This window comes from Nansenia antarctica (genome assembly GCF_963989245.1).
Source record: "Nansenia antarctica genome assembly, chromosome: 6".
In the NCBI taxonomy this organism is placed as follows: Eukaryota; Metazoa; Chordata; class Actinopteri; order Argentiniformes; family Microstomatidae; genus Nansenia; species Nansenia antarctica.
In genome coordinates, this window is record NC_137676.1 from 21,811,775 (window position 1) to 21,838,393 (window position 26,619).

The 26,619-nt window shown below is 42.1% G+C and overlaps 3 protein-coding genes across 5 annotated transcripts in view; all 3 read right to left on the minus strand.

Annotated features, from left to right (window-relative positions):
- Positions 1–1,859, minus strand: part of moxd1 (monooxygenase, DBH-like 1) — a gene marked incomplete at both ends in the record, with an annotated part of 30,248 nt that extends 28,389 nt beyond the window's left edge. Inside the window, 3 exons of the mRNA XM_080534302.1 lie at positions 334–504; positions 628–774; positions 1,590–1,859. Of these exons, the coding sequence (XP_080390428.1) occupies positions 334–504; positions 628–774; positions 1,590–1,859 (588 nt within the window). The remainder of the gene's footprint in view (positions 1–333; positions 505–627; positions 775–1,589) is intronic.
- An 875-nt stretch (positions 1,860–2,734) lies between these two features.
- Positions 2,735–12,735, minus strand: stx7l (syntaxin 7-like). Its single transcript, XM_080533639.1, has 10 exons — positions 12,698–12,735; positions 11,812–11,936; positions 11,221–11,290; positions 10,356–10,449; positions 8,590–8,727; positions 8,317–8,369; positions 7,522–7,612; positions 6,199–6,271; positions 5,992–6,074; positions 2,735–4,401 (listed from the first exon to the last, which is right to left on the minus strand). Exons 2-10 carry the CDS (start codon positions 11,894–11,896, stop codon positions 4,309–4,311), a joined length of 780 nt encoding a protein of 259 aa, XP_080389765.1. The 5' UTR covers positions 11,897–11,936; positions 12,698–12,735; the 3' UTR covers positions 2,735–4,308.
- Positions 12,736–16,059: 3,324 nt separating this feature from the next.
- LOC308160153 (uncharacterized protein) lies at positions 16,060–26,081 on the minus strand. Of its 3 annotated transcripts, XM_080534041.1 has the most exons (8): positions 25,957–26,081; positions 25,660–25,713; positions 24,869–25,048; positions 24,193–24,395; positions 23,865–23,897; positions 19,923–20,009; positions 19,757–19,787; positions 16,060–17,001 (listed from the first exon to the last, which is right to left on the minus strand). In XM_080534041.1, the coding sequence occupies exons 2-8, from the start codon at positions 25,682–25,684 to the stop codon at positions 16,955–16,957; spliced, it is 606 nt and encodes a 201-aa protein (XP_080390167.1). In that variant the 5' UTR covers positions 25,685–25,713; positions 25,957–26,081; the 3' UTR covers positions 16,060–16,954. The 3 variants fall into 3 exon arrangements, with proteins under 3 accessions (XP_080390167.1, XP_080390169.1, XP_080390168.1); XM_080534043.1 differs by lacking the exon at positions 23,865–23,897; XM_080534042.1 differs by lacking the exon at positions 25,957–26,081 and having other exon boundaries at positions 25,660–25,728.
- Positions 26,082–26,619: the final 538 nt, after the last annotated feature.

Sequence of the window (26,619 nt, forward strand, 5' to 3'; positions counted from 1 at the left end):
CCTGAGAATGGGGGAGATGGGGGAGACGGACCTGAGGATGGGGGAGAAGGACCTGAGGATGGGGGAGATGGGGGAGAAGGACCTGAGGATGGGGGAGAAGGACCTGAGGATGGGGGAGAAGGACCTGAAGATGGGGGAGAAGGACCTGAGAATGGGGGAAAAGGACCTGAGAATGGGGGAGAAGGACCTGAGGATGGGGGAGAAGGACCTGAGGATGGGGGAGATGGGGGAGAAGGACCTGAGAAGGGACCAGATGGGGGAGAAGGACCTGAGAATGGGGGAGATGGGGGAGAAGGACCTGAGGATGGGGGAAATGGGATTCCTCACACTTACGTTTCTGTTCTGCAGGTTGAAGAAGGGCATGGATGAGGGGATGTCTTTTCTGGTCCCTGCAGGGTCCAGCAACCTCAGGCTCTTCCTCCCTCGATTCACACCGTGGTACATGGGTCCAGACGGGCCCACGTCCTCGCTATGGTAGGCCCATATCACCCTCACTGTGCTCTCCTGATGTAACACACAGGCCCATATCACCCTCCCTGTACTCTCCTAACACACACACATTGGCACGCACACACACATTCACCCACACACACACACATTCACCCATGGCAGCCCATGATAACCTACTGTGATGTCCTTGTCACCGGGGTCACAGGTGAGGAGGTCCCTGGAGAAGCGGAGGACCGTGTGGGAGGAGTTCTCCCGACCGTACTCCAGTCTGTAGTTCTGCTCCACATCGCTGTGCACCTTCCTACTGGAGTCTGTGTGGTAGTCCTGACCGACGTGCGTTAAGTGTTATAGACGTGTTTAACTTCACTCATTGAAGTGCTGCCCATTGTTTCATTTGTTACTGACTGAGAGTGGTCCTCTGTGGCTCAGTTGGTAAAGTGTGTGTGTGTGTGTGTGTGTGTGTGTGTGTGTGTGTGTGTGTGTGTGTGTGTGTGTCGCACGGGTTCCACAGCAAACAGGAGGGCGGACTCAGAGTTCCTAACTTTGAGTGGACTTGTGTGGCAAAACTGGTTGTTGGCTCAGCACTACTGTAACGGACTGTTTCCATAATGTCAAAATGCACTGTTAATATTTATGTCCTTTAGATATTGTACATGTATGTGGACATAAATAAAGCATTTAAAATGTGTGTGTGTGTGTCACTCAATCTAGCCTTTGCACGACTGCTGTTTGCCCATACTCTTGGTCACTGTGGACACTCAATTGACCCTTTGCACTACTGTTGTACATACGTTGTGTTTGGTATTAGTCTCTAAATTACACATCTGTACATGTCTTATTGTTATCCATCTCTTCTACTGTGCTTATCATTTCATAACTGTACATATGCTATTTTGTCTACAATATCACTAATTGCACTTCTGTTCAGACGCTAAACTGCATTTCGTCGTCTGATACTTGTGATACGTTGTACTGGTACTGGTGCAATGACAATAACGTTTAATCTAACGCTTTCAGATAGACAGACATACCTGCAGCATTTCGGCAGCAAAAGAGCTTCCCTTGTACATACCAGGTAGGTGAGTAGTGAGTACAGTATCATACCTGATAGGCGAGTAGCCTACAGTACAGTATCATACCTGGAGGTACGGTCTCCCGTCCTCGACTCCCCCGACGACAATATCCGACATCGCCATGGCACCGTTGGGAGACAGACCAAATCCGATAAACCCTGTGGTTTCAACTTCTACTTCAAAAGTGATCGTTGTCCGGTCAAAGCGCCACTTCAGACGGTATTTACCTTGCGGGTCCAGGACAGTGGAGTGTCTAAAACCGCTCCCGTGGGAAACCGCTGCGTAAAACCAAAGTATGAAGATAACTAGGGCGCTGAAATATTTAACCGCAGACATTGTGAGATTTTACGGAAGGAAAAAAAAAGATTTCAAGCAAAACCTCTCCCTTTTCAACACTGTTGTTTCCAGTAGTTGTCGTTTCAGTAAAAGTGTATTGTTTGTCAGCTGTGAGCGGGCGACCGAGCACGCAAATCCATTTGGAGGAAGCTCCGCTTCTCATCCTCACACCACAACTGTCGAAACTTGTGCTGGAGCTTTTTGATCTTCACAGGCACGTCCCACCCTAACCTAACCCTGTCTCAGCCTGCCTGTGGTCAGGTCTAACCCCAGGACGAGATTTCCTTACAGCCATCTCAGGACTTGTCCTACACAGGTACAGTAGCTCACCTGAAGCTTTCGGAGTGTGAGTCACTCTGCCTATGCCGACCTACCTAGAGTGAGTGCATCATGACTCAATCAGAACTATTCATTAAGGTTGCAACCAGAAGTTCGAGATTTATAATATTATTATATTATATATATATATATATATATATATATATATTATAAGGCGATGGGCGGATCTATGGACGTGTTAATAGAGAATAGCCTTCACAAACAGAGTATTGGCTCGACTATTCACTAACAGATTATTGGCTCGACTATTCACTAACAGATTATTGGCTAGACTACTAGACTTCACTAACATTCTAATGCCTCTGGCATTGGCGTCTGAGACTCATTGTCAAACCTTTTAGAAACATCCCGTTCTCCCACACCAATATTAGAAACATCCTGTTCTCCCACACCAATTCTGCATGAGAGAAAACCACTCACATAACATATTTTATTTTTATTTTCACTGTGACATGACAATGACTGACAATGATTGACAATCTTGATTCTCACTATGAACCCCTCTAACATACTATACAAGAACTGGGGGACAAACGACAAACAACTCACATCAGAAGTAGTCATTTAATTTGAAACAAATGTATTTATTTGCTACTAATCAGTTGATACTGCACTGAAGACCACAGACATGGACAGAGTTGAGCTGTGGACAGTAAAACATGACTCCCACAGTGAGAGGCAGAAATAGACATTCACAGGTCAACATCAGTTTCACGTTTCACTGTGCAGTATGAATCTTTTGAAAGATTAATACAAAATAAAATAAAAACTGATTGTTTCATCGAAAAATAAAGGCTTTGAGGGAAGAATGATGTGACACTCTTTTGAAGGCTGAGAAAGTGCAGGGACATGCTTCGACCCCTGACCCATACAGTACAGTCATCAGCAGGCAGACATTATGATTCTACATAGGATACAGTGACATAATAAAGCTATGAAGATCAATAGAGACAGAATCATCGCCTGGTTTATATAATAATCAGTATAATAACCTGCCTGTCAGTGCAATATCATCATCATCATCATCATCATCAACATTGTGATGTTTTATCATCATTGTGAACTGCATTTTGTTGTCTACTACTTGTACTCTGCAATGACAAAGTTGAATCTAATCTAATAATTGTGATCATATTTGGGGACACAATCAGGAAGATAAAGGACAATAACTTGGTCCTGAACAAAGAGACTGAAGCTTCAGTTTGCTTATGGCTGCTTTAACAACATACTCGCATCCAATCAAAGGAGTTTATACATGATGGGGTAGAACACATATTGAGGACACATACATAGGACACATATTAAGCAATGTTCTGGGGGGTATTCCATCAACGTCAATAAAAGACAATCCAGATTTATTTAGTTAAATCTTGTGAGATTTACAAAGAAATCCAGCCTTATTTTGACAACTCTCACGAGACTTGATTTAAGATAAGCCTGGATTTTCCTTCAGTGACGTTGATGGAATAGTCCAGGGGGGTAAGTCATACTTTAAATGGTTCCCAGTCCATCAGTAAGATTAATGTGTCTGGGGGAACAAGCTCGTTAAAAATAACTACCGTTGTCTGGCAGCGCTCAGCAAGGCACACTGACGATACACAACGTCCCTGGGAATCCCTTTCTTCTTTCAAAATCTACATGACAAAAAGTGTCAGTATGAACAGATTGAGATTTACAGCTCTCTTAAAACAATCATAACCCATGTCGGGGGGGGGGGGGGGGTTAGGCCTGTGGTAGGGTTTGGTCTGTGTTAGGGTTAGACCTGTGCTAGGGTTACAGGAGGCTATACTGGCAGCGTGGGGGTGCAGATGAGGTGATTGAGTAGAAGGAGAGTGTTAGAGATTTGTTTTGTTGGCACACACGTGCAGCCAGTGTAGATTCCATGTTAGGGTTAGACCTGGGTTAGAACTGGGTTAGAGTCAGACCTGGGTTAGGGTTAGATCTGGGTTAGGGTTAGACCTGGGTTAGGGTTAGACCTGGGTTGGACGTGGGTTAGATCTGGGTCAGACCTGGGTCTGGGTTAGACATGGGTTAGACCTGTGTCAGGGTCAGACCTGGGTGGGTCAGGGTCAGGGTTAGGAGGTCTGGGTAAAGTGGGTGAGCAGTGTCATCACTTCACGGAGGCCCAGATGATCAAACCAATGATGACAGCCAAAACCACCAGAACCACGATGAGGATGCAGATCTTCTTACGAGACTTGCGCTTTGGAGAGCAGAAGAAAAAATGTTTTTTTACATAGTGTTTTCACATGGTAATGTCAGTCCATTATGGTATATTTGATATTATGTCCGGTCTACATGCTTTTTTTTCGAGACATTTGCATTTTAATTGATATATTTCATGAGATTTCTTTTTAATTGAAATTAGAGTTGAATAGTCATCCCTCCTCTGCCGTGGGATCCTTCTACAGGGACCTGGAACAATCGAAACGTTCTCTGTCTTAGTTTGTAAAACAATTTTAACTAATTTTAAATGGGGGGCCCTACTTCATATTCTATATATATATATATATATATATATATATATATATATATATATATATATATATTATGTACATTTATACTGACTTCTTATGTCCCTGCACCCCAGTGAAGGATGTGCGTTTTGATCACGTTTGTTGTTACGGTAACGGTACCGTATCTACGATACAAGTACATAATACGCTGTAGTATAGCACTGTCACCATGGTTACCTGGTAGTCTTGAGCACATGATACGCTGTAGTATAGCACTGTCACCATGGTTACCTGGTAGTCTTGAGCACATGATACGCTGTATTATAGATAGCACTGTCACCATGGTTACCTGGTAGTCTTGAGCACATGATACGCTGTAGTATAGATAGCACTGTCACCATGGTTACCTGTAGTGTTGTTCCGATACCGATACTAGTATCGGCATGGCCACCGATACGCACAAAAATGCTGGTATCGGTATCGGCGAGTACTAACCCCAAAAAAATCCGATTTTTAAATTTTTTTTTTTTTTTTTTTAAAGTTATTTTGTTTGTAAATGTTCACTTGCTGTTGCACTACTACTACGACTGTTTTATATCTTAAATGGATATTGCACTGATTGGCATCTGTGAGAGCCACATTTCAGGTTTTATAAGGGGTTGATTTTCTTGTCACCATACCAGGTAGACAATAAAAAAAAGTTCTATAGTATTCACTCTCTGTTGGTATTTTTTCCTGTTTTACAAAGGTTTTGAGCAGTGCCAGACTAAGTGTTAGCAATAATTTTACATCGAGGTGAGTATGCGGCTCAAAAAACATGTTTTTTTGTTTTGTTTTTTCAAACGCCGTGGTATCGGATCGGTACTCGGTATCGGCAAGTACTGCACGGTCAGGTATCGGTATCGGTATCAAAAAATGGTATCGGAACAACACTAGTTACCTGGTAGTCTTGAGCACATGATACGCTGTAGTATAGATAGCACTGTCACCATGGTTACCTGGTAGTCTTGAGCACAATAGTATAGATAGCACTGTCACCATGGTTACCTGGTAGTCTTGAGCACATGATACGCTGTAGTATAGATAGCACTGTCACCATGGTTACCTGGTAGTCTTGAGCACATGATACGCTGTAGTATAGATAGCACTGTCACCATGGTTACCTGGTAGTCTTGAGCACATGATACGCTGTAGTATAGATAGCACTGTCACCATGGTTACCTGGTAGTCTTGAGCACATGATACGCTGTAGTATAGATAGCACTGTCACCATGGTTACCTGGTAGTCTTGAGCACATGATACGCTGTAGTATAGATAGCACTGTCACCATAGTTACCTGGTAGTCTGCTGCCTGAGCCAGCTGCTGGGTGGCACCCTGAACGCTGATGTCAGCAGTCTCCACATTGGCTTCTATGCTGTCTATACACACACACACACACACACACACACACACACACACACACACACACACACATTATAGCTGCATAGGGATACACAAACAAAGAGCACACTGGAGTTGGCAGTATTGTAGTTTGATGCTTACCAATCATATCCCCCTGTTCATGGACCATCATTCCCAGGTCTTTGAAGATTTCATTAATATCTGTAATATCAGACTGAAAACAAACAAACACTGTCAAACATGGTAAACACAGATGACAAATGCAATGGATCAGAGCGGCAGATATGGAATGGTATGATAGTAAGGTATAGGATGGTGTGGAATGGTAGTAAGGGATGGATGGTAGTACGGTATAGGATGGTAGTAAGGTATAGGATGGTATGGTGTGGAATGGTAGTAAGTTACTGTATGATAGTAAGGTATTATATGATAGTAAGGTATTATATGATAGTAAGTTACTGTATGATAGTAAGGTACTGTATGATAGTAAGGTACTGTATGATAGTAAGGTACTGTATGATAGTAAGGTATTGTATGATAGTAAGGTATTGTATGATAGTAAGGTACTGTATGATAGTAAGTTATTGTATGATAGTAAGGTATTGTATGATAGTAAGGTATTATATGATAGTAATGTATTGTATGATAGTAAGTTACTGTATGATAGTAAGGTACTGTATGATAGTAAGGTATTGTATGATAGTAAGGTATTATATGATAGTAATGTATTGTATGATAGTAAGTTACTGTATGGTATTGTATGATAGTACGGTATTGTATGATAGTAAGGTATTGTATGATAGTAAGGTATTGTATGATAGTAAGGTACTGTATGATAGTAATGTATTGTATGATAGTAAGGTACTGTATGGTATCGTATGATAGTAAGTTACTGTATGGTATTGTATGATAGTAAGGTACTGTATGGTATTGTATGATAGTAAGTTACGGTATGATATTGTATGATAGTAAGTTACTGTATGGTATCATAGGATAGTATGGTACTGTATGGTATTGTGTGGGATGGTATGGGGTGTTATAGGGGGTAGAGGGTGTGCTTAGAAGTAGGGGGAGGGTAGAGGGTGTGTTTAGTGGTAGGGGGAGGGTAGAGGGTGTTTAGTGGTAGGGTAGAGGGTGAGCTTAGTGCCAGGGGGAGGGTAGAGGGTGTGTTTAGTGGTAGGGGGAGGGTAGAGGGTGAGCTTAGTGCCAGGGGGAGGGTAGAGGGTGTGTTTTGTGGTAGGGGGAGGGTAGAGGGTGTGTTTAGTGGTAGGGGGAGGGTAGAGGGTGAGCTTAGTGCCAGGGGGAGGGTAGAGGGTGTGTTTTGTGGTAGGGGGAGGGTAGAGGGTGTGTTTAGTGGTAGGGGGAGGGTAGAGGGTGTGTTTAGTGGTAGGGGGAGGATAGAGGGTGTGCTTAGTGGTAGGGGGAGGGTAGAGGGTGTGCTTAGCGCTAGACGGAGGGTCTCACCTCCAGCTGTCTGATGGACGACTCTCTCTCCTGGATGAGCTGCAGGTCCTCCTCTGTGATGACGTCCGCCTGGGCCTGGGCCTGGGCATCACTGCAGACATGGGTCAGGGTTAGCCATATATGGGTTAGGGTAAGGGTTAGCCATTATTAGGGTTAGGGTAAGGGTTAGCCATATTAGGTTTAGGGTAAGGGTTAGCCATATATGGGTTAGGGTAAGGGTTAGCCATTATTAGGGTTAGGGTAAGGGTTAGCCATATTAGGGTTAGGGTAAGGGTTAGCCATATTAGGGTTAGGGTAAGGGTTAGCCATATTAGGGTTAGGGTAAGGGTTAGCCATATTAGGTTTAGGGTAAGGGTTAGCCATATTAGGGTTAGGGTAAGGGTTAGCCATATTAGGGTTAGGGTGAGGGTTAGCCATATTAGGGTTAGGGTAAGGGTTAGTAGACATGGGTTACGGTAAAGGTTAGTAGACATGGGTTAGGGTAAGGGTTAGCCATATTAGGGTTAGGGTAAGGGTTAGTAGACATGGGTTAGGGTAACGGTTAGCCATATTAGGGTGAGGGTAAGGGTTAGCCATATTAAAGTTAGGGTTAGCCATATTAGTGTGAGGGTTAGCCATATTAAAGTTTGGGTTAGCCATATTAGGGTAAGGGTTAGCCATATTAAAGTTAGGGTTAGCCATATTAGTGTCAGGGTTAGCCATATTAGGTTTAGGGTTAGCCATATTAGGGGTAGGGTAAGGGTTAGCCATATTAGGGTTTGGGTGCACCTGACGCCTGGCAACATGACCTCTGACCTTTGAAAGGGATTTCCTGCATTTCCTCCGAAGCTGTCGTCAGGGAAACCTCCCTGTGGGAGGAGGAGGAGGGAGAGAGGAGAGGACAGTCAGCTTAATGCTTCATCACTACAAGTGGTTTTAGTTTTAGTAAAACAATACTAACAAATACGAACAATACATACTAACAAATACTAACAATACATACTAACAAATACTAACAATACATACTAACAAATACTAACAATACATACTAACAAATACTAACAAAATATACTAACAACAAATACTGACCGATACTCTGGAAGTGGCGCGGACTCTAGCCACAAACTCCTTCTCTCTCTCTGCCGCCTGCCTTTGGGTCCGTTGGAAGTCGCACAGGGCGGTTGAGAAGTCGTTGACAAGGCGATCTTTCTGGATCTTTCTCTGGCGCTACCATGGAGACGCAGTTGAGGAAACCAAAGTTATGAAACAATCACATACATGGTAATACCAGTATTGGGCTACCAATAGACAAGGCTAGTACTTTAGTATCAGGCTTCCAGTAGACAAGGCGAGTACCTTAGAATAAGGCTGCGGCTAGTACTGTACCAACCACCGTTCGAGATTTGTAACTTTAATTATGCGCACCCTCTTTTACGCCATCATACGACTCACACCAACAACTTCTGCGACTAACATAAAAAATAGCTAGACTGAAGCGTTTTTCAAGTGTTTGAGCAAGAATACAAACTAAAACTAGAATGTGTTTTCAATCAGTCCTTCCTCCCCTTGTCTAAAACACCCAAGACAGTACTGAACAACAAAGCGTTTACTGTAAGTGTTTTCCCCAGCACACATGGCCTGTGTTTCAGTCTCCTGTCCTATGAACTCTACAAGAATGCATTAATTGCTTTCCTCCCCACACAAACACGGATTCCCGCGACATTGTGGGATTTAAACAGTCATGAGGAATGCTCATGTAGTGTGCCTTGAGGCCTCCAAAAACCACAACTAGGAAAGCAGGAAATGCAAGCCTATGTGCTACAGTACTGAGCACCAGCTGGGCTTGGCCATCGAACAACATGGCTCACGTCAAACGGTGAATAACCCATATTTGTGTAATGTGTCACGAAAGGTGGATAGGCTTCCGTAATAGCAGTGTACACTGTAACATGCATGCTGTGAGAACATATATTGCAATGCTGAATGATGTCTGTAGATGGCGATCTCAAAAAAGGATGTCAGTTTCTTCCTTCTAGATTTACATACTGTACATGATAAATCTACCTGCTGTAATACAGGCTGTGTGTTGAGTACCTGTTCTGCTGCGATAGGTGTGTGTGTGTGTGTGTGTGTTGAGTACCTGTTCAGTTGTGACAGGTGTGTGTGTGTGTGTGTGTGTGTGTGTGTGTGTGTGTGTGTGTGTGTGTGTGTGTGTGTGTGTGAGTACCTGTTCAGTTGTGACAGGTGTGTGTTGAGTACCTGTTCTGTTGCTGTGACAGGTGTGTGTGTGTGTGTGTGTGTGTGTGTGTGTGTGTGTGTGTTGAGTACCTGTTCTGTTGCTGTGACAGGTGTGTGTGTGTGTGTGTGTGTGTGTGTGTGTGTGTGTGTGTGTGTGTGTGTGTGTGTGTGTGTGTGTTGAGTACCTGTTCTGTTGCTGTAACGTTTGTGTGTGTGTGTGTGTGTGTGTGTGTGTCGAGTACCTGTTCTGTTGTGACAGGTGTGTGTGTTGAGTACCTGTTCTGTTGCTGTAACGTTTGTGTGTGTGTGTGTGTGTGTGTGTGTGTGTGTGTGTGTGTGTGTGTGTGTGTGTGTCGAGTACCTGTTCTGTTGGGACAGGTGTGTGTTGAGTACCTGTTCTGTTGGGACATGTGTGTATTGAGTACCTGTTCTGTTGTGACAGGTGTGTATTGAGTACCTGTTCTGTTGTGACAGGTGTGTATTGAGTACCTGTTCTGTTGTGACAGGTGTGTGTTGAGTACCTGTTCTGTTGTGACAGGTGTGTATTGAGTACCTGTTCTGTTGTGACAGGTGTGTGTTGAGTACCTGTTCTGTTGTGACAGGTGTGTGTTGAGTACCTGTTCTGTTGTTGTGACAGGCAGAGAACCAAACTCCTTCACCCAACTGTCTGTCTCTTTGGCGAGATGGTTGACCTGCTGTTGTCTCTGCTGCCTGGATGGATGATAGATAGATAGATAGATGGATAGACAGACAGATCAAGCATGGTGGTTGACAGAAGGGCCCTTCTGCATATGTATTGTATGAGGGCATTATGTCTACAACACCTTCATTCACACTAGAGAGCTGAGCCGTGCTGCATCTCCACTATAGTAGTAGCTGAAACAGTGCTGGAAAGGACAATGTGAAAGGAAAATATCCAACTCAGCACAATATAATTTAGTTCTGGTCAGTCCTGTAGTGTGAAAAGCCCCATACAGGCTGGTGGAGTTTGAAGGAGGCTGGTGGCGGTCGAAATCAGAGGCCTGGCTCATTGTAATGCATACATACATAACAATAAGCCTGTCATCATCATGCATTTACAATGAGGCAACGATTTCAACCTCCACCAGACTCCCCCTGTAGTTAGCCTACACTATGTGGAGATTGGAGGAGTAAGGAAATGGACTGCACTTATATAGCGCCTCATTCCAAAGCGCTTTACAATGGCCTCTCATTCACCCATACATTCTGACACCACTGGCGGCAAGCTACCATGCAAGCTACCAACAAGCTACCATGCAAGCTACCATACAAGGCGCCAGCCCGCTCATTGGGAGCAATTTGGGGTTTAGTGTCTTGTCAAGGACACCTCAACACGTGGACAGGAGGAGCCGGGGATCGAACCACCGACCTTGCGATCATTAGAGGCTACACCCCAAGGCTACGCCCCAAGGTTACACCCCCAAGGTTACGCCCCAAGGTGTAGTGTTGAGCAGGACTCACAGCTGCTGTCTGAGGTCTGTAGTGTCCTCCGGTGACCCCAACTGGTTCACTGTCCTCTGGATCTCTGACGCTGGGGGACAGACACACACGCTACACGTTACACTACACACACATGTTAACACACTACACACACAAAGACACGTTACACTACACACACACACACGTTACATGTTAGACTACACACGTTACATGTTATACAACACACACACACACACACACTCTCTCAATCAGCATGAAGGCACGTATGCCTATTGTACAAAACTCATTTCTGTACCAATGTCAGTGTACTGTGTTATCATGTTTTATTTTAATGCTATATGTAAAGCACTTTGAATTGCCCCTGTTGTATGAAATGTGCTATACAAATAAACTTGCCTTGCCTATCAGTGTAGTGTTATGCGTTGCAGACTGTAGTCCATCATGTAGAGTAGTGAAGTATCATACACTGAGCACAGTGGAGGCAGGCAGAGTGGGGAATCGGAGGAAGTGTTTTGATGACACCATTCCTTCCCTTCCATGCATTATAATGAGCCCGTCCTCCAATGTCTACCTCCACCGGCCTCCTCTGACTGAGTAAGTAAGGTTACGTACTTAGTCGTGTTATCTGTTGGATGTTGGTAATGATTCTCTTGGCCAGGGCGTTGGCGTCCTGCGCGGTTCCAGACTGGTAAGCCATGATGGTGGAAGCATGGATACTCTGCCTCCTTCACAACAACCTGCAAACAGAAGCTGGGCTGTAGTCCGTGATCCTCTGTGGTTCAGTCGGTAGAGCATGATGGCGCTAACAACGCTAAGGGTTGTGGGTTCGGTTCCCACTGAGACCATATTATGCTAAAAAAAAGGTATGCACTCACTGAAATGTAAGTCGCTTTGGATAAAATTGTCAGCTAGGACTCCTCTACTTACTTTCAGTAATAGGTCAATCTAATCTAGCCTACAGTGATTTGCTTATTCTCTTAATTATGAAGTGTGATTGCACTTATGATATATTAGAGGATCAGACTTCTTCACGTGGTTAAGGTCTCTCATTAGAAATGTACTGACCAATCATAATAGTAGATTAGTGTAAATACCGCCTACTACCTGTCGAGGTCATACAATGCGGAAATCCAACCGTCAGAAAGTCTATTCGCCTAATAAAATCCTTGTATTTCATCAGGTCGTTCATCTTCTAATATAAAACCATTTACGTCATCGATCTCGAATGGAGAAGTAGCCTATAGGCTTTGACAGCACTAATACAGAGGTGACACAGGTGCGGTATGGTCTTCACCCAGAGTTTATCCGGGTTGCAGCTGCAAGTAGTTTGTCCACTTCCACAACTAGAAACAACTTCATGCTCAGTAAAAACATTAGATTATTTTCAGGTCGCCTGATTTGTCTATTCACTGAATGTATAATTGTTATATTTCCGAGCATTGGTGGTGTCACACAGGACACATTTGGCTATACACATTGTTTTTCAGATTTCGTTTACCTTTCTTCAGTCTTGACAGTCCCCTGCGCTGGCTCGCTGCTTCCTGATTTGAGAGTCATGCTGATCGTCACATGATTCCGCCCTTTTCTCTAGTCTGCTCCAAAGCCGAAAACTCCACTGTCTATTTACCAAGCGGAGGGAGCGCCACAGTGAAGGTTAAAGTGAGCGAGTGGGAGTGCGTAGAAACGAGGAGACGGTAGACAGGTTGGAGCCGTATCTCTTCCATAGTCTCTAGGGAATGTCTTATGTACAGTGAGTCACCACAAGCGCATTTTATAGTCTCTCCGTCAAAATGCGTTCCCTTCAGAATCAGAATCGCTTTTATTACATCCCAAAGTACACAATAGTAAGATAATTTTTGCTTTGGTTCCTCAACATTGGCATTGCAGCATCAAGATACAAAATCACAATAATAAAGTAAAAGAAGAAAAAAAAAAGTAGTAATAAAGTACCAGTAGTAAGTAGTAATAAAAGTAACCAGTTGTACTACAGTGTAGTCAATTGCAGTGCAAAATGCTGTGCAAAGTACAATGAGATGTAATGCAATATATTGCAATCCTTTGGGAGGAGATTGAGACAGTTTGATATAGATAGATAGATGGATTAAGGTAGCAAAACAAGTGTTTATAAATCATTAATTTGCACTCCTCTAAAATCATTGTATTGAATGGTCGTCCTCCTATTACCGTGTAACCGACGGTCACCGTGTAACCGTATTATTACTACATTATATTGTACTGTTGATTGTTATTGACTGCTGTGGAAGGAGGAGGAAGACCCCATAGGATTTCACTAAATTAATTACGGCTGTATGCAATGTAGGCTACGTGACAAATCGCATTTTATATGACTTCACCGTCACAGCCCTAATCTGAAGTCGCTTGAGGCGCTGATTGGAGTGGCGCTGCGAGATCGGCTGGGTGTGTCTGTGGGGATTTACATATACACATCAGAATATTCTGCTTCTCCTAAACCCCTAACGATCTTGAAGACAGCACCGGTGACTTTAAGTAGCCTACATCTAAAGACAGCTGAATTAGAAACAAAATAGTGCGAATCAGTAGTAATAGGCTATATAGCAGTCAGGAGAAATACAAATATTCATTATGACGTTTCATAAATAAAACATGTGTAATAGGTTTTATCAATGGTGTTCAGGTTCGATACAATGAGCCTTCAACAACATTAACTATCACATTTGATCACTTCAAATGACACCTCTTCGATAAGTAATTGATACGATAATGTGTTATTAATTCATATAGCATTTATTCAGCTGAAATACATTCCCCAACACAATAATGGACGTAGCTGTCTAGTGAAAATGTCCTCTAGTCTGTAGCTCTCTTGAATTAATATTTAGGTACAAACTAATAATATATTATGGACTGAAATAGGATAAAATAAAAAGAAACTCACGGTGTTGTCTCCATCTAGTGGTTATTAAAAGTAGAGTATACATTGAATTAACAGAGGTTAAAGGGGCGTTCTGTAAGTGGTAAATCAATTTTTGGACATTCAATTAATGGTATGTAGCAATTGATTCTTGAAGAATATAACGTATAATAATGAGCTTAGTTCAACTAACTTACCCCATCAGAACCCAAAATAAAAGCTTATTTTACTCCATTGTAAGTAAGTAAGTAAACTTATTTCTATAGCACCTATCCCAGACCAGGGGTCACGAAGTGCTTTACATACATAAGAACATAATACAAGAGCAAACGTTATAACAGGTTAAAATAGGCAAACAAGTGAAAATAAGAACAAGTAACAAACAACAAGTGCACAACAATATCAACAGGACACAGAGAGCCAGGCTTTTGGGGTTAGCCAAAAGCCTGTCTATACAGGACAGTCTTTAACTGTTTTTTAAAAGCCTCGACCGAGACCGCTGATCTAAGATCCAAGGGAAGAGCATTCCAAAGCTTGGGAGCCACGATTTGGAATGCTCAATCACCCTTGGTTTTTAATCTGGCACGGGGGACAACCAACAAACCCTGGTCAGAGGACCTGAGAGACCTACTGGGGCTGTAAGGCCGCAGTAGGTCATAGATGTAGGCAGGTGCCTGACCATGAAGGGCTCTGAACGTGATGACCAGAACCTTGAATTGAATTCTAAATTTGATGGGGAGCCAGTGTAGCCAGATGCTAGAGGAGCCAGATGCTAAGATGGCAGTGATATGACATGACTTTCTGGACCTAGTCAACAGCTTTGCAGCTGCATGTTGGACCATTTGTAGCTGGCCCAGGGTGGATGCGTCGAGGCAGGTGAACAGGGAATTACAATAGTCCAATCGGGATGATACAAAAGCGTGAATGATCATTTCCAACGCTGCGTGGGATACCACAGACCGGAGCTTAGCAATATTGCGCAGCTGGAAAAAACAGGTACGTGTCAGTGACTTGATGTGATGATCAAAGTGCATTTGCTGGTCAAAAATAACACCAAGGTTTCTGAGCTTAGACCTTACTGTTGTTGAGAGGGTCCTCATGCATGTAGCAATTTTTTAAGTGACTTTATCTGAACAGTAGCAGTATCACAGTGTAACAGCAGTGGTAACAATAGCTTAACGTAAAGACTCTTGTTGTGGCCTCTAATCGATTATTAATAGATTTAGTATAACCTACAAAGCACAAAGAGCTTCGATCAATTGTCTCCAAAGAGGCCTTTTATTAAGCAAAATGGTTACATGAGCGTAGCAGCCAGGAGCAAGCAGGAAGCAAAAGCCGCCCCCAACAATGGTGGGGACTCATATTTATAACTATCCTTGGTCATGAGGTCACCAATCTTGGGAACCAATCATATTATACAAATCTGTGATTACATAAGTTATGGGCCCTGTCCATACTCCGAATTGTTCACTGCGACACATATCTTGGCTCATACCCCCTCAGGAAGGAAATGGGCCTTCCTTGAGTGCTAGCTTCGCCACTACTGTAGAGACTCAGTATAACATAATATAAAAACCACTACACTCTCGTATATAAACAGGAACTGCTAACTCTAAACCAGGGGTCACCAACTACATTTGTCCAAGGGCCCAATTTTTTCGAAGCATATACTGTGGGGGCCGGACTTATATATATTTATTTATTTTATGTATGCATAATTAGCATATTATTGTTTAATATTTTCACTTTCTTACAAAATTTACGTTATTAATGGCTTATTATCAGTGTTAACAGACTCCTGACACCTATACTACAGCCAGCCACCAGGGTGCGATCAAGATATTTTGGCTTCACTTCATTGTAATCATTTTCAGTTATCAATCAAGCAAAATGTCACTCTCAAAGAACCTGAAGCGTAAAATTGACGTGGAAAAATTCAGCTTTAATGAGGAATGGACTGACAGTACACATTCATCTTGCCAACATTTAGTAACGCAAAACCTGTATGCCTTGGGCCTCATCTGCACTGAAACGGTATCTGTTGAAAAACAATACAATCTTCGCCGTTACAATTATGCTAGGCATGCAGCTTTCAGAGAATCATACCCTGAGAATCAGAGGCACGTCGCCGAAGCTTAAAAGCTGGATATGGACATGCCAGTGGAATTATTAGCAGAACGTTAACTGAACAAGAGTGGGCAACTAGTGCATCTCTCCGGGCTGTCTGGGTTCTACAAGCATAACAAGCTCATTCATTTTTTTACTGAGAAGTTAGTTGTTATTTATGTCACTGTTAATGTGCATGTGAAAAAATAGCCTATAACACGAAATGTTAAAGAGCATGTGAAAAAAAAAACACTAAATGTTAAATAGGCCTACGAGTATGTGAATTTTTTTTCTGAATTCATTAATATTTTTTAAACATAAATATTCTGCGGGCCGGGTGGGAAGCTTTGGCGGGCCGCCAGTTGGTGATAATCCCCACTACTACCTAGTTAACTATTACATTGTAAGCTCACAAAACAAGCTGTGTTAGTTGACTAGCGATGTGTCATTGATTTTCAACAATGCAGAAATGTATTCAAATTTTTCAAAACAAAAGTCAGAACATTAAATCGGATGCTGACATGCGGACCAAAACACTACACCGTGTCACATATGAAATGGATGGATGAAAGAATGTTAGATGGAGAGATGATAGAGGTGACAGATGATAATTTCTCCTTCAATCTAACATTCTTTCATCCATCCATTTCATATTATTTCTACTGACTTTCACAACCACTAACTTTTACAAGCACAATTCCACTCAGGATTATAACTTGGACTGGGTCGATGACATCATCTTGTTTCGCCACCCTCTCAATTGCAAATTCTTTCCAGAGCAGATGTCAGCCTTTCTGGCAAATCTTAGGGTTAGAAAAAAACATGTTACTTACAGTAAAATAGTATCCTCACTGTCACAATAACTGCCTAGGCGTCCAGGGCTATAGCCCTAACCCTAACCCTAGGCATCCAGGGCTATAGCCCTAACCCTAACCCTAGGCGTCCAGGGCTGTAGCCCTAACCCTAACCCTAACCCTAGGTGTCCAGGGCTATAGCCCTAACCCTAACCCTAGGCGTCCAGGGCTGTAGCCCTAACCCTAACCCTTGGAGTCCAGGGGCCGGATTCACCAAAGTGTTCTTAAGATATTATTATTATTATTTTTAATTATTAAAAAAAAAAAAAAAAAAATTGATCCCTTTTTCACCCAATTTGGTAGCCAATTGAACCCAACCTAGCATCCAATTATCCCCTGCCTATTGCGAAGGATCCGCCGCACGACCCCGTGGCCGGCAGTCCCAGAAGAGGCCGCCAGGCAGACTAGCTGACTGGCTTCTCGAGCCCAGCACCTGTTATTCCGGCACCCCGGGGGCGCTGTTGCGCGACGGATCCTTGTCCGGAAATACTCCTATCTACCGCCCTCGGGAGCGGCCGCCCAATATGCCGCTCCCCGTGTGTGCCCCAGCCATATCCGGATCTGGCGAGCTGGGATACGAACCCAGGCCCCGGTGGGCAGCATGCACTAGTGGCCAGTGCTTAGACCGCTACACCACCGCGGGGCTTAAGATAATTCTTAAGACAATTCTTAAGAAAAAAGATAAGATGTTCCTAAGAATGTTCTTAAACGCTATTCACAATTTTTTCTTAAGAATTGTCCTATGTCTTAAGAACTTCTTACTTTTCTCACTTAAGAAGTTCTTAAGAAGTTCTTAGTTTTCTCAGTTAAGAAGTTCTTGAGAAGATTTTGAACTGTGATTTTTACACCTGTGTGTGTCTCTCTCACTCTCTTTTGAACTTATGAAGAACTTCCATCTAAAATGTGAATATAAAATAAATAATAGTAAGGACATTGTTTCAGTTACTTGGCCTACTTAAATAACATGTTCATAATGATTAATTAAGTAGTATACATTAAATACAACAACTGCCTCCTTGACTTACTTTCTGAGTACATTGTGGTGTAATCTAGGAATAGGCCTACATGTGACACAGGCTGAAAGGCCCATTTCAGTTATATCTCAAACATGCTTTATGTGATAGGCTACATTCACACAAAAATACTCTGACCAACTTGAATTAACAAAATGTGTTAACACATTGTCTAGGGCTAAACTAAATATTAATAAAATCAAATAAATCCAAATCCCAAAAAAATAAATCAAATAAATGCAATACAAAATTGTTCAAGTAAGACTTCCCTTTCACTTTAGCTGCTTTAAGACAGGTGAGAGGTTCTCTTAAAGTTGAGAAGAAATTTGAGAAGAAATCTAAGAACTTTGTTTTCGAGAATCTCATTTGTTCTTAAGTTCTATCTTAGGAAAAATCTTAAGAAGAAAGTTAAGAAAAAACTAAAGAAAAGATAAGATTTTCTTCATGAATACCAAATCTTCTTAAGTTTTGTCTTAAGAACAAATGTTGTTCTTAAGAACAATTTTTTTCTTAAGAACGCTTTGTGAATCCGGGCCCAGGGCTATAGCCCTAACCCTAACCCTAGGTATCCAGGGCTATAGCCCTAACCCTAACCCTAGGCGTCCAGGGCTATAGCCCTAACCCTAGGCGTCCAGGGCTATAGCCCTGAATGTCTTATGAATAGCCCAGGAGCCTCATTCATAAAAAAGTACTTGAACGTCATCTTTGACTTTCACGTAAGCACATTTTTCTAAACGGACGTAAGCATTATTTATAAAACGGGCTGAGATGGTTTAAAGTTGCGTACGTGCTTCCTTCTATAAATACCAAACATACTTGGAATTGAACGCAGGTGAATGAGGTTTGTATTAACGCCCTGTGATAGAGGCTCAATTATAGCGGCTGAATGAAGCCAAGTGCTATAATATAATATAATACAGACAGACAATACTGACAATATTATATACTGTCTGTATTATATTATATTATAGCACTTGGCTTCATTCAGCCGCTATTTGAGCCGCTATCACAGGGCGTTAATACTATATTATAGGGTAGGCGTGCGTCTGGAAGCGGGAGAGGGCAGTAATACCACGTTCATTGATAAAATGACATAAGGGATGGAAAGGGGGGATGGCAGTTTTAGAAGGGGGATGATTTGGACTGTTTTTATTTCAGGGGGGGTGCCTCATCCCGACTCAACTCGAAATCCAGTATCATTTAGCGCGTGGCCGGGCAAGGCATAGAGAGAGATAGACAGCTCCGGAGGGATATAAAGAAAGACTGAAATACAATCATAAACATTAGTTCCCTTTAAATCTTGAATTTAACCCATTTTCTCGGCTGGTAACAACATCGTTAATTTTATTACGAGCCACTTAAACTTCGCATGAATTACAGTAGGCAACGTTTTTCCAGTGCGGCTCACATGCCTGTAATAACTCCGCATAACCAGTAGGTAATGTGCGTAAGCAAGTTGAATACTCAACGTCGAGCTACGATCGTTTCCACGATCAAATTGACTCACGTTGAAATTGTATAAATCACTACGTTGACGTGGTTTTCTACGTACGACACGGGTAAGATCAACATTTGATCTAAGCACGTTCTATGAATGAGGCCCCAGGATCTCCGGGTGGCTGGGCTAATAATAATTGATTAGAATTGTTTTTATATTGATGCTCTTATGATGACAATAAATTGGAACCTACGTGGAAAGATGACAGGCCTCAACGATGCACACTGAAAAGAAAAAAAGAGCAGTTTGATATAAAGAGACATAAAGTTTGCGGATGACACAACTGTATTACCAACGATGACAAGATAAAAAATCATGAATTGTAAATTTGGAACAATAAGAACAAAGAAGGAACCTACGATGCGTATGACGTACGTCCACCCGGGCTGACCAAGGTAACAGTACCAGCTCCACAAGGCTCTGAAGAGTGCTAAGGATAGGGCCAGCTGCGGAAAAAATGGCACATTAAAAATATTGTTTTTACCCTGTGTAATTCAAATGCTGAAAAGCAGTCTCAGGCCACATTACTTTCAATAATTATTACTAATAGTAGAACTTTTGTGAGTAATTTGGGTGAACTATCCCGGCTTAAGATTTCTGGATATCAGTTCAATTTATAATATTTAAATTGTAGAGATGTTAAAAATAAAATAAACATATCGCTCAGAGGTAGTTGATAGAGTATTAGTTACATTATGGAAGCATTGTGTTGGGGTTTTATATCATTTTATACTGAGAAATGTAAGTCTCTCTACAGGTTGGCGGATCTAGAACTCAAGGAAGGCCAATTTCCTTCCTGTAAGGGATGGGCCAAGATCTGTGGCTATGAGTCCCACCCATCATTGGGGGCTTTTTGCTTTTCATGTCATGTAACTTTGCTTAATAAAAGGCCTTGTAGGAGCCAGATATGGTCCTGTGATATGTGTTGTAATTCACTGTGTGGGCATGGGGTGGCGCTGTCACAATACCTGAGGCAGGTGTATATAAGGTAGCACATTCGTTGTTATCGTCAGGTGTTGACCCCGGAAGGGCAAATAGGTTTGACCGCAAGGGCGCTGAGTTTGTTATTGTTATTGTTTTGTACCAGTGATTAAGCCATAGATGGCACTTAGTAACGCAATAAATGTTTATTATGCAGCAAACCAATGACTACGGATCTTGTATAACCAACAGCAACACATCAAACTAGAACGCACGGCGCGTCAACCGGACAATCCGTCGGGTTAGCATCTCAGTAGCTAAGTAGTAGACTATGCTCCTTTAACATTGTCAAACCTATGCATCTATTGGAACATCGCTTGGAATATAACGTTTGGATAAGTGTTTGGATACGTGTTTGGATACGTGTGCAGCCGCAGGAGCTACGATTCTAAAGCCAGCTGTTTGGAGCATCGGACCATGAGACCACTACAACGGCACCCACCGCACGGTATGAGTAGTGCTACATTGTTTAATGGCCATTTAATGTGTGCACACCGGTATTAAATCCAATGCATTGGTGACTGAAGCGAAGGGGACAATTATAGACATTGCGTTGACTGTTGCGTGCTGCGAACTGTTTTGACTGACTGATTATTCGTCATGGAGATGCGTGAAGCGGAATTGGACACTAATGGTGATGAGACACTATCTGGTAAACGCGTGGTTAAGCTTACTGCTAAAGCGTTTGTGTTGAAGTTGGACTTGTTGCAAACGAGCAGAAAAGCTAAACTAAGCAAAGCTACCAGCATTAGAGGTGATTTACAAGGGTTAGTGTGTACTGATGATAAAACACAGGTACAGAATACTCTGGTTGAATTGATAAAGGTGTGTGATGAAGCAAAAACCATGCATGAAAATATACTTGATTTACAGAGTACAGTATACAGTCATCTTAGGTAGGACCTTTGATAAGAACAAGTGCCATCGGCAGTCACAGAGCTAGAGAAACGAAGGACTTTTTCCTGGTAATGTCGGGTGTTAGGGGTGGTAATGTAGGGTGTTAGGGGTGGTAATGTAGGGTGTTAGGGGTGGTAATGTAGGGTGTTAGGAGGTAGTAATGTAGGGTGTTAGGTAGAGATGCTCCGATCTGATCGGCGCCGATCGGTATCGGCCGATATGGCCTTGATCGGTTTTGATCTGAGTTCTCAAAACGGCCGATCAAACACGACCGATCAGTTTACAAAATGGCGTCGCCAGTCTGGAATTACACAGTGTCGGAAAGAGACAACAAATATGCCGTTTGTAATGTCTGCTCAAAAGAAATACCTCGCGGAGGAACGCACGCAAGGTCTTTCAATACCACGAATATAATACGGCATTTGCTGCGTTCGTTGATTCGCTCCGAGAGCGCCGAAGCGCACACTGGGCTCGACGTCATAAAGGGACCGAGTGCTTTGATTGGACGAGAGGCGTTCCACGAGTGCTGGTCAGAGTTCCAGCGCGACTTCACGAGCGTAGTGTAGGTAGTGTTCAGCGACGTCATGTGACCCAGCGAGCAGGAAGTCACTAAGCTAGACTAAGGCCCATAGCAACAACAACTATTAGCGCGCGAGTTTTAGGTCTTCCTCTGTGCACCTTGCACAAGTGTAGATAGCGAGTGACTTTTCAGCATAGCAGGACATATTTGAGATGATAAGAGGAACAGGCTGAGTGCCAAAAACGCTGAGATGCTTGTATTTCTCAAGGCTAATCTTTATTTATTTTATTTATGGACTTTATTGTCATTATCTTATTATTAATTTTTAATTATAATAATTATATATTATAATAATAATAATAATAATTATTATTATTATTATTATTATTATAATCATTATAAATAAATATTAATCTGCCAGTGATGCTGCTTAAGAAGTAAGGTTTGAGTCTGAAATCTCCTTAGGTGCAATGTTTTGTTTTTTTTGTTTTATTGATTATTGCTGACTTGCTGTCTTATCTCCTCCTAAATATGACTTATTTTATATTTGGCTATAGCCTGTTTATGTTGCAGTTTAGTTTGGGTATGTTTATTGTTCCTCAGGAAAGCTACTGTATACTATAAGCTCCAAGTTCTCTAAGAGCCCCTAGTTCCTCTCATTTGAGTGGAATGTTGCACATTTGATGTGACAGTGTACATTTTATTTATTATGATTTTTATTTTCACATTTTATTTGTTTTTCCTGAAGTAAGCTACAGGTGGTTGTGAATTCAATAAAACAGATGGTTGTCAATTCATGATACTTTCTCATCTCCTAATTTCATTTGAATACTAAATATACAATGTCAATGGTGTTAAGAATAATTAAAAACATAAATAATGCTACACAATAAATAGAATGCTTCAATTGCCATTTTCGACGCTGTGATCGGTGATCGGTGATATCGGATCGGCAGATCACTGATTCCAGTGATCGGTGATCGGCACCAAAAACCCTGATCGGAGCATCTCTAGTGTTAGGGGGTGGAGAGGTCTGAGAAGGAGGAGCCCAGGTGTATCCTAAACAGATGTTTCTTCAGTCTTTTACTTTTCATCCAAGAATATGTGATCAATGGAAAAACATCAATGTCTCTCAGTGATATGTGCGATGACCTCCATTGATGTGTTGTTTATCCTTGTCTTGGCAGAAAGGTTGCATGTAACTTTGATCTTCCTATCTATTTAATCTTATCATTGACTGAATAGCTGTCCAAATGCCCTTTGATCCAGACAACTCAACCGATTGAGTGTTTGATGTGTATTCAGGACAGGCAGTCTCTGTCCCTGACTCAGAGGTATTGGTTTTGTAAGGACTGGTGAATGAAATTGATTATCGTTTTGGATAAGCCCCAATGGTGTTGGTCAGGAGATTAGTGTGAAGTCCACTTCAGTGAGTAATCCCCACTACTACCTAGTTAACTATAACACTACTTTACATTGTTAGCAGGCTCAGAAAACAAGCTGTGTTAGCAAACTGGCTAGTTGTGCTAGTCCACGGTTTGAGGATGTTTTCCGACAACATTTTAAATTGAAGTTGGCTTGCAAACTAATCTTGTTTTCTGAGCCTGCTAACAATGTAAAGTAGTGTTATAGTAATTAGGTAAGAGTGGGAATTACTCACCGAATCCATTGCATTGCAATATTTTGGTTTGACTAGCGAGTGTGTCATTGATTTTCAACAACGTTGACATTTATAAAAAATAATACAATAAAAGTCTGAATATTTGGTCGGTTGCTGACTTGTTCCCCCTTTCACCAGCTGCCGTCACATGTGACATATGCATAACCATACATTCAACACTCAAACAGTACACCCAGTTTCCCTAGGGACTTTTGTCATTTGCTTAATTGTGTAATAACATACCAGGAATGATCGTTTGAAGAGGGGTCTTACAACCTGTAACAAGAAAGTACTAGTTGGTCAAACTTGGGAGTTATGTTGAAAATTAGCATGACAGCGCAATGCATATGACTCTTGATTATGCAATTGGTGAATGATTGAAATGTATCTTTCCCTACTCAAATAAACTATTTTTTTATTGTATTATTAATATGATGATGATTATTATTATTATTAATATGATTAATATGATGATGATGATGATGATGATGATGATTATTATTATTATTATTACCTTTGGAGCTACTTTCTGCAAAGGATTTCCAAAGGCTTTCCAAACTAATGAGGTTACCTGTGGTTTAATGTCAAGCTTTTTCAGAATGCGTTTAACTGCTTCATGGTTGCGAGGACACTTCAGTAGTCCCTGGTTCTCATGGAACAGACAGTCCACTGTGAGCATGATGTCATCTCTGGTCACTAGTCTGTAGCTGTCAGGTACAGTGTAGTCAGGGTTGAAGGTGTGATGCAGCACCACCAGAATGACATGTTTACCAACTGTAAAAGGGAACACAAAATGTATTAATGACCAGTGCCCAGGAATTTCCTCTTGTTTAAAGGGACACGGTACATGTTCATCCTCGTATTAATTATCTCCACCAGTGTCTACATACTATGTGAGAACAGCACTTTTCTGCTCTCTGTCGGAGAAAGAAAAGACAAGACCCTAATGACCCCTTCTAGAGCTACAGCTGGACTACAGCCGTAAACAGTTTGCATAGTTTGAAATAAACTGAATAATATATTTTTTTATCTTGTTTTTTTCTATATTGTCTATCTAGAGTGTTAGTGTTAATTTGTGCCACTAAGGTAAACATAGTCCACGGGTGTGTATACAGATACAGACACTGATATTTTTTCTGGGGATAATGAATAAGACTTTTAAAAATGTGCAGTGTCTCCTTTTACTGAATATGAAAGACAGATACTGTTAGGAACATTGTGTTCAAACGTTGTGAACTATTCTATACCTGGAATCTCTTTCACTGCTGCTTCAATATCAGTCCCAGCACGAGAGACGATGGGACAGAAGGCCAGGATGAAATCACTATCCTCTGGTGACGTCACCTTAGTTACGCCCCCGCCAACGTCGAGCTGGCTCCAGAAATAGCGATCAGCACCAAAGATGTTCCCAAGCACCATGCCTGCCACTACAGACACAGGAAAACAGTGCTTGAGATGGAATGGAAAAGGGTGCCGCTAGTCACTTTGATTTAATTACTGTATATTGAGGGTCATATTCTAGAGCTGGTATTCTAAAACAGGACAATGTATGTACACGAGATATGGTGATTAAAAAAATAAAAAATAAAGACAATTTTAAATACATATTTTTGTACTAACAGTACTCATTTTACTAACAGTAGACAACTTAAAGTTGTGACAGAGGATATTTCTGACAAGAGAAAGTGAAAGTGGCTGGTTTGGAAACTGCACTGCCAAGGGGTCTATGAGTTCAGAAACAGACGCTAGAAACAGAGGCTAGACTAGACCGAGATTACTGCCCCATGCTCAGTCTTGTCAGAAACCACAGCTCTCTCTGTGCAGTAAGCCTAAGGCTAAGGCCCAAATTCAATCAATTCCAAGATAACTCAATCAATATCATATGATTCTTCTTGTGCAGCAAGAGTGCGTGTTCACTTTAAAAGTTCACAGTTCCAGATATGATTTTGATTTCCTCAAAAGCAATTAAGCGATTAAAAACATATTATATAAACACATGTTATAGGACAATGTTTGGTTTACAGAAAATAGTAATTACCTCTTGTCCTGTCCGGGATGTCCATGACCACGTCAGATCTCACCTGTGCGCCAACTGAATTATAACAGAGAAAACCTCCTTCATTCATAAACTACAATTACCAATAAGCAATAATCATTAGCAATTCAACACTTACAAATTAGAAGAAAGTAATTAATCTACAGCGGAAGACAGGTAGTGACTCTGCAGTCCTGACAGCTGTGGGCGCCAGGACAGGAACGTCGTGACCGAGTAGTTTGCTCTCAGTAGAGCACTTATTCTTCATTCTCTTTCATATAGAATAATCATTAGGCCTACCTCTGGGTCCCGTCGGTCTGTGTGGGAAACAAATGAACGGAAAAACGTTATCTTCAGTTCGGTCAGACAGTACATACTGTGACGACCAGTGTGAAAACTGTAGTAGTTCAACTACTAAATTAGAAGCTTTCACTTTCGTTCTGACTGTCAGCCCTCGGTTAGATAAAGGCTGCGTTCGTAAATACGCTCTGGAAATCTGATTAGCACTCATGGAATGCCTCTTATCCAATCAGATTGTTACGCCTGGGCCTCCACACACGCCCTCCCCCGCCCCCACAGCTAGAGCACCCGCCCCCACAGCTCGAGCACAGCGTGCTCTCCGCCGCAGGTGAGGCTTGTCCCCTCTAATTAGATCATCAGCCAAACCTGCACACCTGTCTCCACTCCCAATCAACCCTCTGCCTACATCTACCCTGGACTTCCCTTCACTCATCAACAGTTCTTCCCTAAGAATGGCCTGGCAAGTATTATCTGTTACCAGTCGTGCACTTAGCCCTCGAGACCAGGGCTGCCAAGTTTCACCAAAAGTTTGGAGTGAGATTTTTTGGCGGTGGAGCGACCCAAAACTGTGCACGTTTTGGCAGCGGCGGCCCCTCTCTCCCACCCAATTATTTGTGCTAGTTTCCTGCAATTTTACATGTTGTTCATAATAAACCAGCACAA